Genomic DNA, 11,418 nt, shown 5'->3' on the forward strand with positions numbered 1-11,418 from the left:
TCGTCATCTTCATGATATCAGTTCAAAAAATTAAGCAGTTTATAGAGACATCTCTGGATATAAAGCTCAGCATTTAAGGCTTACTGTACTTCAACATTATAACGCCATTTCTTCTCCCCGCTCTTGACACATCATGGATTTTTTATACAAAGGAAACTCCGTAGCCGATGTTGACTGTTTTCGAAAGCAGAAATAACAAGAGTCAAAAGCTAATGAAGATCCATCTATATGCGTTTTACGCCTTCTACCTCAATTCCTACAGTATCCCAGCTCCAGCTCCATCCCCCGATGAAAATCGATAGTCAAATGCCTGTCGAAAGTATGCAAGACTCGTAGAGAAGTTACCCCAATGGCACAGCCAACGCTTATTTTATACAGATTGCTCCTTCGGGAATGCTTTGATGGCTTTATGGAAGATTATGGCTAGATTCTAAAGTTTTTGAAATTCCCACCCATCTACTCCAGATCCATGATGTTGGAAACCTTTTTTTTTGTTATGGGAAATAATTTATGTTGCTAAGAATTTCGCAGCAGACTGAAAGAAGTTGCTTTGTCACTGAGCTAATTTTGAGGGAGCTGTTTTGAACTTCGATCAGAATATCTCGGAGGCTGTTTTATTATTTGTAGCGGCTGCTAAATATTCATCCAATACGAGGATGTATTGATATCTAGTTAGCCTAGACCAGTTCCATGTATAAAAAAAATATTGCGTTACCAAATAAATGAACAATAACTCATTAGAAGTTAAAAAGGTCGTAAATTTTTTTCCAACGAGAAGGTAATAAAAGCTGTGGAGGTCTGGTTTGTAGAGCAAGAAGAAACATTTTTTTGCAAGGTCTAGAGACGTTGCAGGTTCGCTGTAACAAATGTATCCAATTAAAAGGAGAATATGTTGAGTAATAAAATATTTTGACATTGAAATTTTGTTTGGTTCTATAGTACGCTAAGAATTTTTCAATATATTCTCGTAATACTTAATATACCATTATTTGTTCAATTAAAATGCATGTTCAGCAGTACCTTCCTAACCCCTCAAATCTCATTAGTCTTTAAGTACACTCAATAATCAAACCCTTTGCTGCAAAAAAGTGCCCGAAATCTAGCATTCTTCAGGGAGTTGCTGATTGTCCAAACGGTTAATATTGCGTTTCCCTGCCGACTCCTCGAAGATCTGAGAACGAGCACGTAATCAGAGAATTCCTGGAAATGATGACAGTTGACAGCCTTCCCCTTTATCGCTTCTTCCTTCCGAAAGTGCCACTAAGTTCTGTGGGAAATCCGAACCCGAAATGATAAACGCTCGTTTCTTGAGGAGACAAACGTCAAGTTTGCAGTTTAATCTGGTGCAGTTGTAAGTGAAACCCCAGGAATGGTCTTGAACATAAATCTTCTCGAACTTGACTTATTATGGCCTAGGTCTGCCAGTTTGTAGTGCCGTCCTTGGAAAGGACCCGAACGACTGCTGAAGATGTAGGTGTGCAAGACGTGAGACTTTTATTTTCTTGGCAGGCAACTCGAATAGACATAAACGAAAATTGCAACAGCGACAAACGGGAAATCTGGAAGTCTCCGCCAGTTTATGTGGTCAGATCCAATTTCCGAGAATGTTTTCATCCCATATTTTCTCTCGTCATAACGCAATGCCGGTTTCATCTCAAAAATCGGAATCTCTGGACCAACGAGTTGCCTCTACAATAGGAAACCATGGATATGAATTTACTCGTCATATCATCCCGAAACTACTAGGATATATTGAAAAAATCTTAGCCTACTATAGAACCAAACAAAATTTCAATGTCAAAATATTTAATTAATCAACTTATTTTCCTCTTAATTGCATACATTTATTACAGCGAACCTGGAGCGTCTCTAGACCTTTCAAAAAAAATGTTTCTTCTTGCTCTACAAACCAGACGTCCACAGCTTTTATTACCTCCTCGTTGAAAGAAAATTTACGACCTTTTAAACATTTTTCAGTTGAGGAAAGACATGATAGTCGGATGGAGCAAAATCTGATAAATAAGGGGGGTCTTCTTAAGTCTTGGAGAACCAGAGTACCAAGGGTATCAAGCATATCTTCGTAAATCTGCTTACCTCTTAACCATTTCGGTGGACATCTTCGTTCTTTTAATTTATTGCGTAACTCTTGTTCACTTTTTTTACCTCAAACTTCACACTGAAACTTCTAATAAGTGGGGTCTTACTTAGACATTCAATAATTTGATCATTACAAACTTTGTTGACTGAAGCTCTTGACTGACTCCAACCAACTTTACAACCAATAATTCGAAAGTTTTGAGGTGTAAGAGCATGGCAGCCCATTTAAATTACAGGGGGACAACACAATCTGAAAAATGCTCCTTTGAAACTATTATAAATTATAAGAAAAGCATACGGTGAAGGGGAGGAAACTAGGGTGGAATATAAAGTTGAAAAGTGTTGAAATGAGTTCAAAAATCAACTTTCCCTTGGTTTTTCACTTCCTTACAACGCCAAGCATGTGATCCGTGCGAATTTCAGGATTATGCGATGAGGTCGCGTGCGACATCCAGCCAATAGACATTTCTGACCCTGTCCCCTTTTTCATTTCGTTGAATCGGAAGGTCAAGAGGATGGGCCATACTGTCGGTAACATCGCTCGCCCTACACCTAAACTTTATATTTATGCCTTATACACACGAGAATAACCGCCCTCGAGCAGATTCATTCGCGTTGTGTAGAAATCAGACCCGATCGTAAAATGGGTGAGATGGCGAGGGAATTGAGGTCCCCCCTCGGTCAAACAAATCATAATTTTGCCAGATACGTCTGCCCTGCCCAGATGCCATAATGACCCTCTGGGGCAAATGATCTGGACCACCATCAGCGAAGGTGGAGTAAACGATGCTATTTTCAGTTTTGAAATCACATTAGAGGTCTGATTGATGGCAAACAAACTTGGTGACCACTCTTACTCCCTTCCAAGGAGATTGACTATTGGATCAATTCCTGAATTTCATCCACAGATGAACAGTTTTGTTAAATGGCAAGAAAATCATTCTTTCTATGATGGAGAAAACAAATGCTTGTTTATATAACCCGGAGAAGAAAGAACAGGAAAAAACTCAAGTCCCTCCTTTATTTCAATCTACAATAAACCATCTTAGTCATAGTTCGGTTCCACCAGACATCCTCTCATAGTACGACAGTGTGTTCTCCAAGTCCTGGAAGTACTCGTCTGGATACTGCCTGCTACCCACGATAGCCTCCTTGAACTCCAACACCTGACTTTTGTAGTCCTCCGAGCCTATCGCTCCCGTGATCATGTGCGACTTGAGGAAATGGTAGTACTTGGGATACCTCATCCTCATGATAACGTCCATTTCCTCGAATTCTTGTTCGAAATCGTCCGAAAGCTCGGCGTATCCTACGGCAATTTGATTTCTGGGCGTGGTACTCTGGGTAGGTTCCACGACGTCCCTGTCCACCACGTGAACATCCGATATGGAGTCACAGAGTTCTTCCAGGGAAGGGATTGGGGCGTCTTTGGCCTTGATCGATGACAGTCTGCTGGAAACTTCACAAGAATATGTTAGTACTTATAAACTGAAGTGAGGTTGCTCTGAACATGCTTCTGAAGATGGAAGCTGCATGAAATATCAACTCTGATGGCTTGAAAATGCCACTTCTTTGCTTCGAAATAAAAATAAATGGAACCTAGGGTTCCATAACACCTCTTGGGTTTAAAAAATATACCGATGGAGCGCATGTTTGTCTAAATGAAGTTCTGGATTGTTTTAAATGAATGGATGAGAATCACCTTCTTCAGTCAGACTGTCTATATCATCTATCGCTTCTTGAGCAGGAGGTGTTACAGGAGTTCCTCTGAATCCTTGTGGTTCATCTATTGGATAAACTCTCACGTTCACCTGATCATGGAATGATACCCTTCTGGATTCCTGAAATAGAGTCACCATCACTGTCTTTCTCGGTTAACAAGATTTTTTTTTCTTAAATTCAGTAGTAGTAGTCACAAAAGTTACGTGTGGGAGTTGATTCAACCGATTCAAAATTGCAGAACAACTCACATTTTCTAGAGATAAGAAATAAAACGTATCTTGGTCGAATTGATATGGAATATACGGAGCATCCCCATAACCCTCTGGCATCTTGAGAATTTCAACGTATTCAACAAACACCGAAGAATAACTTATGAATCACAAAAGCACGAAGAGGTCGTTTTTTCAACTTGAATTCTTGGTACAAAGAAAGCACGATGAATTTAAGGGAAAACTATTAATAATGATTACTTCATCAAATAGGTGACATTAGCTTTTGACGTAAGAATGTTGATGACACAAAATTTTTCTACTGTATCTTCAAATCAAATTATTCATTATTTCTGTTTCGATTCTAGAGTTTTTCTGTACCTCTAACTTTGTAGTTTCACTAAGAAAACTGTAGGAACAGGCAGTCGTTTTGAATTTAAAGCTTCTTTAGTCCTACTAAATAAAGAAACATAATGAATGACCTTGGCCTGGGTGCAAAAATACATGTTATCATTGCAACTGAAGGCTCATATTCAAGCCACAAAACAACACTGACTAAACCAACTCGGTCTGCACAAATTCATTGTTCTCCAGAACTTTTTGAATCAGTTAGCCTTCTATTCACATCTGGAAAGGACCATGATATTCAACATCCACAAATCCTACTTATTTTGCAATGGTTTGTTCCACAGAGCTTTTCTCTCTCTATATAATGATGTTAAGATAAATTTAAGAGTAATTTTCAGGTATTTACTGGAAGACTGGGATTATTTTTGTTCGATCGTTTCTTGAGACAATTCAATATATGCTTTGATTAAATTTGTGAGGATGACTTTACCCTTGAATCGCTACTCGCTCTCCTCATGCTACTCTTACGTTTTTTCTCTACTGAGGGTGATCCATTGCTTGTAGACGGTAGATCCAGATAGTTTGAAGAACTATCCTGCGAAAAAAGTATTTTCGCTATAGTGAGTGTTGTTTGATTTGTTGACTAATCAATGTGGAAGGCCATAAAAAACTATACTTTTCCTCACAGTTGAAGAGACACTCGATGATCTATTAGTAGAGCGGCTATCCTCATCTTCTGGTGTTGGATCTAGGTCCGATTCAGTGTCGGAAGCGCTGCTACTAACGCTGGAACTCCTCTGAAAAAAATACCATGTTATTCAATTTGAGCACTCGGAATGGACTCACCGATGTGTTTGAACCTTTTCTCATGACAGGATATTCCTCAATAATCCCCTGGGTCTGATGATCGGTGGCCTGGAACAACTGAGATGAAAAGAAATCTCGCAAGGATATACACATCATTTGGTCTATTTTTCTGGGGAGTTGGTCACATATCTGAAATGTCACGAGGTTGAGAATTGGCCCTGTTTTTCCTGCTTCTCGAGCTTTACCACTTCAAATGATTATGTGAAGGGGATTGGTTCGCTGGATGGAATGAAATGGAATTGCCTTTCACGATGATTTTGAATGATGTTCGAATCTATGACAATTAACCTTCAAATTGAAAACTTTCAAAGTCATTCTCTATTTTCCTCTGAATCAACCAGTTCATTGTCTAATTAACGTTCTTGGTTTCTAGAATCTCCAACTAACCTGTGACATATCAGGAATTAATGGAAAATAATGCGTTATCTGCTCGATACTGATGAATATGTCAAGTAAATGTCAGAAGAAAATCATAGATTCATCTAGTATTTGAAATTGATAATGACTGATGAAACGGTCATAATTTCTTTATGACTGATGACTGACTGCGGCTTTACAGAAGTGGAAGTGTATTTCGATAAAACACAAGTCACAGAATACAGAGTATTCTGTATATTTTCGTAAGACAATCCTAACAGTATTTTGTCTACATCAGATATGTGCATCTCCACCCCAGAAAACATCAAGATTTCCATACACATTTTCACTATATTCAAGCTTAACAGTATTCCCATGTTCTGAATACACGGAGGACTCTTGAACCTTTGTTTGCAGAGCTAACGCTTGAATAAGGAAGAGGATATTAAATATCGATTCCAGCTTTCCTATCCGAAAGCCTTTTCGCTAACGTGGGTTGTTTTCAGAATAGGAAAAACAGCAAATTTCTCAATTCCCCAGTAGAAGAATGCAGATAAGATCAATTGAAATCTAATTCAATTGATCTGGACTTCACCGAATTCCTACAGATGTGGAGATGTTCGCAGTGCTCCGAAAAGATAGATGTAGTCCGGAAAATTCTCTTATATGGAACTCCTCCTATAGTTTTTCAGCAGTTTCAGTACAGAGTGGTTTTGCCCGCTTTTCATCAGATACCGAACTTTTCATTTCAACCGAAATTTTCCTAATGCGTTGACATCATTCGGTTGATTTTGCGAAAATTTCCAGGAATAAATACTCGAACCTTCGCCAAATCCTAGAGTCATCTTCAGCAACCATCTGTTATTTTGACTCTGATGAAAATATTTTCGATTAATCAAATAAGTATATTTAGAGCCTGAGTTATTTCTACAACTTACGTTGAGGACTAAGATAATATTATTCATGTGCGATCATTCATTCAGCCCAAAACGCCCACGCAAATCTCATCTGACACATACATTTGGAGAATTGTTCAAAACAAACTTTAGAGTGAAAGTAATTACGAACGAAAATTATATGAGCAAATAATTATGAGAACTTTCGCGAAGCTGAACGCCTGGTTGAATGAAGGTAGACAAACGAGCCTATTTCAACTTGCTAGTAAGTATCTTTCAAGATAAGAATCGAGAAAGATCTGAACTTCTTTAATTATGGAACTTTGATATTAAAGTTCATCAGTCCATCTCCTGCTGCAGCATTTCAACGAAACTTGGGAAGTTACTTGTGTATTATCATGATCTACTTCGAATTTTTCATATAAAGATCAATTTTTTCCTTAATACTTCGAGAAGTTATGCAGAAATTAAATGAAGGAGCTGAGCTCCTGGTGTTTGTCAGTTCGGTGTCATGAAAAGTTGAAAAATGGAATTGTAGCTCGTATATTTTTAGTCAGTTGACTTTGACGAGAAGGTTTTCGATATTTGAATCTGAATTTTAACAGCAGTTCCATTATTTTCTCAAAAACAACGACAGATTCGTCCATAAACATAACCAAATTCATATGGTATTAAGAGATAGGAGGTATCTCGAGCCAAATGAATTCAAAGTTCATCTGAATGTATTTAATTCTAAAATTGATGGGAAAGACACACTTAAATTCCTTTTACAACAGCTGGAGTGAAAAAATATGAAGTAAGGGGAAAAATTAGCTTCTCCCTATGTGGGTTGCATTCATTCCACATAATTCAGACATATCTAGTCTTTCACCAACATCATCCTCTTCAAATATTCGAAAACTGAATATCTGGAGCAATAGATACCTATGACCTCGATGCCCCAATATTTTCCGACTCAAATAACCGAACCCAACGCAAAATTTGCATAGCATCCGGCCTTCTGGATGTTCCCGAAATCATAGGCAATAATTCAGGGAAATTGGCCCCCCGTGTGTACCCATATACTACTGGGAGCGAATGGTGGAGAATTACTCGAAAATTTCCCCGAGTTATTCTAAGGCCTGCCGCTTTCTCAGAAAGAAGTAATCAGGTCGGATATTCTGAGTTCCAGATGTAAATCCACCAGATAACATTATTTGAGGAATTGGATGGGATATGAATGGAATACAGATCTGTTCAATGGACGGGCAAGGGGATTCTGCATTAATGAGGACTTATTGAATATCCGTATACGTTTCGGAGTTTGGCTAAACGGATCATCGTTTTCCATCGGTTCTATATAGCGTAATCTTTTTATTTTAACTGTGTCTGGAGTTCGTATCAGATATATGGTGAGGGTAACATTTGTGAGTTGTTATATTCAGAAGGAAACAATAGCGAAATCGATTTTGTGGTACCGTACTTACAAAACGACTGAGAAAATCTAAGGAAAATTCATATTGCATGCCTCCTAGAACCATGACTGGGTTTTTGGAGGAGTATCGCAACTTACAAACGAAGATATATTGAAAAATTCTTAGCCTACTATAGAACCAAACAAAATTTCAATGTCAAAATATTTTACTACTCAACATATTTTCCTCTTAATTGGATATATTTATTCCACCGAACCTGCAACGACTCTAGACCTTTCAAAAAAAATATTTCTTCTTGCTCTGCAAACCAGACCTCCACAGCTTTTATTACCTCCTCGTTGGAAGAAAATTTACGACCTTTTAAACTTTTTTCAGTTGAGGAAAGAGATGATAGTCGGATGGAGCCAAATCTGGTGAATGAGGGGGGTGTTCTAGTAATTCGAACCCTAAATCACAAATTTTTTGCATGGCAACATGAGATTTGTGTGCAGTGGCGTTGTCCTGCAAAAACAAAACACCTTTGGATAGCTTTCCGCGTCTTTTCTCCTTGATTTTTTCCTGTAGAGTGGTCACTAATGTCGAGTAGTAATCTCCGGGTATTGTTCTACACTTATCCAAGAAATCAATCATGATTACTCCATAGGAATCCCAAAAAACTCAAACAAGAACTTTTCCAGCAGATTTTTGGACACGAAACTTCTTAGGTCTTGGAGAACCAGAGTGTTGCCATTCTATCGATTGTTGCTTTGTTTCTGGATCGTAGAAATGTACCCAAGTATCATCCATAGTAACAATTCGGTTTAAGAAGTCTACATCGTTTTCAAATCGAGCAAAGATCGAACGCGATGCTTCTACCCTTGCACGCTTTTAGTGAATATTTAAACATTTGGGGATCCATTTTGCAGCAATTTTTCTCATGTCCAAATTGACGTGAACTATATGATTAACGCATCGTAAGAAATATTCAGTGCTTCAGACATCCGTTTTAGCCCAATTCGACGGTCTGATAAAATCATGTCATGAACTGCATCGATATTTTCGGGGACTGACACAGAAACTAGCCTTTCCGATCGGTCATCATCTTCAATAGAAAATTTACCTCTTTTGAAACTTGCAGTCCCATTTTTCACGGTCGCATACGAAGGACATTGATCACCAAGGGTATTAGGCATATCTTCGTAAATCTGCTTACCTCTTAACCCTTTTAAATACTGGTACTTGATGATGGCTCGATACTCCAATTTTTCGATTGTCACAATTTCGGAGGACATCTTCTTCCTTTTAATTTGTTGGTAACTCTGGTTTACTTTTTTAACCTCAAACTTCATATCTACTTCTAATGAGATTCTCACAATTTCGGTGGACATCTTCTTTCTTTCATTATATTGCAATATATCACACTTAAACTACTAATGAGTTATTGTTCGTTGCTATGGTAACGCAATTTTTTTTATGCATGGAACTGGTCAAGGCTAACTACATATCAATACATCCTCACGGCACTAGATAGAAGGTTTACAGTCTACAGGAAGAGCAGAGAGTTCCAGAGTAGATCAGCACATGAGGCCATGCTAAGAATATAAGTAAGTTATTGGTGATGGGAGACTTAGGTACCTATCTCTTGTCATATTTACTCAAGAAAAATGCTCTTTCTTATTCTGAAAATGATTAAAACGAACTAATAATCCTTTTTTGCAACCAAAGGTCCACGATATCACTTAAACATCTTACAATTTCAACACGAGCTTCTGGAGGTGGTCCTGTACCACCTATGAAGCTTGAGATTGATTGGAAACAGAGGTCCTATGAGTGTATCACTGAATGATTACTCTTGAAAATACGTGGAGAACAATCGGAAACAGAGTATACGTTAAAATACGAAAAAAAAGCGGTAATACCCCCTGGCTGATATAAATCACACAGTCTATTCTCAACCAAAGGACCTGCCCGAATAACAAACGTATCTCCTGAGGACGATAAAATACCATTAGTGCATTTCTGTGCGGTGAAACCTACCGTGAACGACTCTTTCAACATTTACGCCATTTGGTCCGTTGAAATGGAATCGATGGGGATTATAATATAACATTGGAGAAATGCGATATGCGAGTTCATTAGAACTTCACTGAGGCCGACGATTGTTACACACTACAGTTAATTCGTACGTTGATTTTATCAGTTGTGGCTGCTGATGACATGGACAATTTACCAGAGGATTAACATTAAAAGGTTCGGAGTTATAATATTGTTGGTTATCACTAGATTGGAACAGGGATTAACGATATCTGATTAATACTCTTTGTAAAATAAAAGTATTCTTCATATTTTCACGTAGAATGGGCCGTTTGAGAGTAATTTGATGTTCAAAAATTAAAAATATCTGTGAGATTCGAAAAATTGGGTACTTAGGTACTTTGATCGAACTCTTCCTTAAAGGATCCACAGTAGTGTCAGAGATTTAGCTAGTTATTCTGGAGGTAATTTTGTTTTCCAGGGGTGGTGCAGCTCATTATGAAAACTCAAAAATGCTACATCTTTTTATCAGGGCCGAATTGGAAAAAATGTGTTTCTTTTGACCTCGAGAATCTACTGTTAAAATATTCGTACGCGTCAAAGTTTCACCCTGTATAGTTAGTTTAATTTGATTATTCACCTTCCCACAATAATTCAACATATTTCCCTGTGGAAAGTGAATACTAAACAAAAGCTAGATTGAATTGTCTAACCTACCTTTCCAACGAAATTTGCATAACAACTCTTGTCAATGTAGAGATATAGCGTTGAAACTATCCAATTTTCAGACAATACGACAAGACACATCAAGGACGCAGAGTTTTCCTAGCGTCGCGACGCGTCGGGAGAGGTTTTGGAGTGGCACTTCATTGTTCTTTGAAGACAGCCTGGCGAAGTTGCACCCCTAGCTGGATGAACTGAACTGGGACTGTCTACCTTGTTTGGAGCCTTAATTGAACAAGTTGAAGCGCCTACTATGCGAATGTTTGCTACGTAAACCATATAGGTACGAATACTAAAATCCACTTTTTTTGCCAACCTCCAAATAACAAGTCAAATTCGTCTAATAATGAGCCATGATTTTATATAAAAAATTTACGAAAAACTTGTTATTCCATTATTCGATATTTCAGATAATTCTTTCAGTAGGTTTTTCCTCAGTAGCCACTCGCATTTAATTCGTTCGTTTCCCCATCCAATTCGGCCACTCTGAGCTCTCAAATTTCTGAATAGGGGCGCTTCATTCATTTTCTCATTAGCCCCGGTAGCACAACAACAATTAACATTATATATCACACGACAAAAGGATGTTGCTGAAATGAAAATGTGCCACTGACGTTGCCCTTAACGTTACCCTTTGTGTAGTCACGGGGCAAAGTGTCGTGATTTTAATGGGAAAGTCACATAGGGGAGCTGCTCTCCGCGGAAAGCTATTGAGCATACAAGGTAACTCACGGATTCTCTACAAAGGAGAAATATTATGAATGAGGGGGT

At 38.2% G+C, this 11,418-nt stretch overlaps 1 protein-coding gene across 1 annotated transcript; it reads right to left on the reverse strand.

The window, feature by feature from the left end:
• Nucleotides 1–3,099: 3,099 nt before the first annotated feature.
• LOC123313656 lies at nucleotides 3,100–5,675 on the reverse strand. The gene is made up of 6 exons (XM_044898623.1): nucleotides 5,429–5,675; nucleotides 5,223–5,372; nucleotides 5,063–5,173; nucleotides 4,867–4,971; nucleotides 3,800–3,938; nucleotides 3,100–3,556 (listed from the first exon to the last, which is right to left on the reverse strand). The coding sequence occupies exons 2-6, from the start codon at nucleotides 5,337–5,339 to the stop codon at nucleotides 3,147–3,149; spliced, it is 882 nt and encodes a 293-aa protein (XP_044754558.1). The 5' UTR covers nucleotides 5,340–5,372; nucleotides 5,429–5,675; the 3' UTR covers nucleotides 3,100–3,146.
• Between the last annotated feature and the right edge of the window lie 5,743 nt (nucleotides 5,676–11,418).

The sequence above is a fragment of the Coccinella septempunctata genome, chromosome 5 (genome assembly GCF_907165205.1).
Source record: "Coccinella septempunctata chromosome 5, icCocSept1.1, whole genome shotgun sequence".
Taxonomy (NCBI): Eukaryota; Metazoa; Arthropoda; class Insecta; order Coleoptera; family Coccinellidae; genus Coccinella; species Coccinella septempunctata.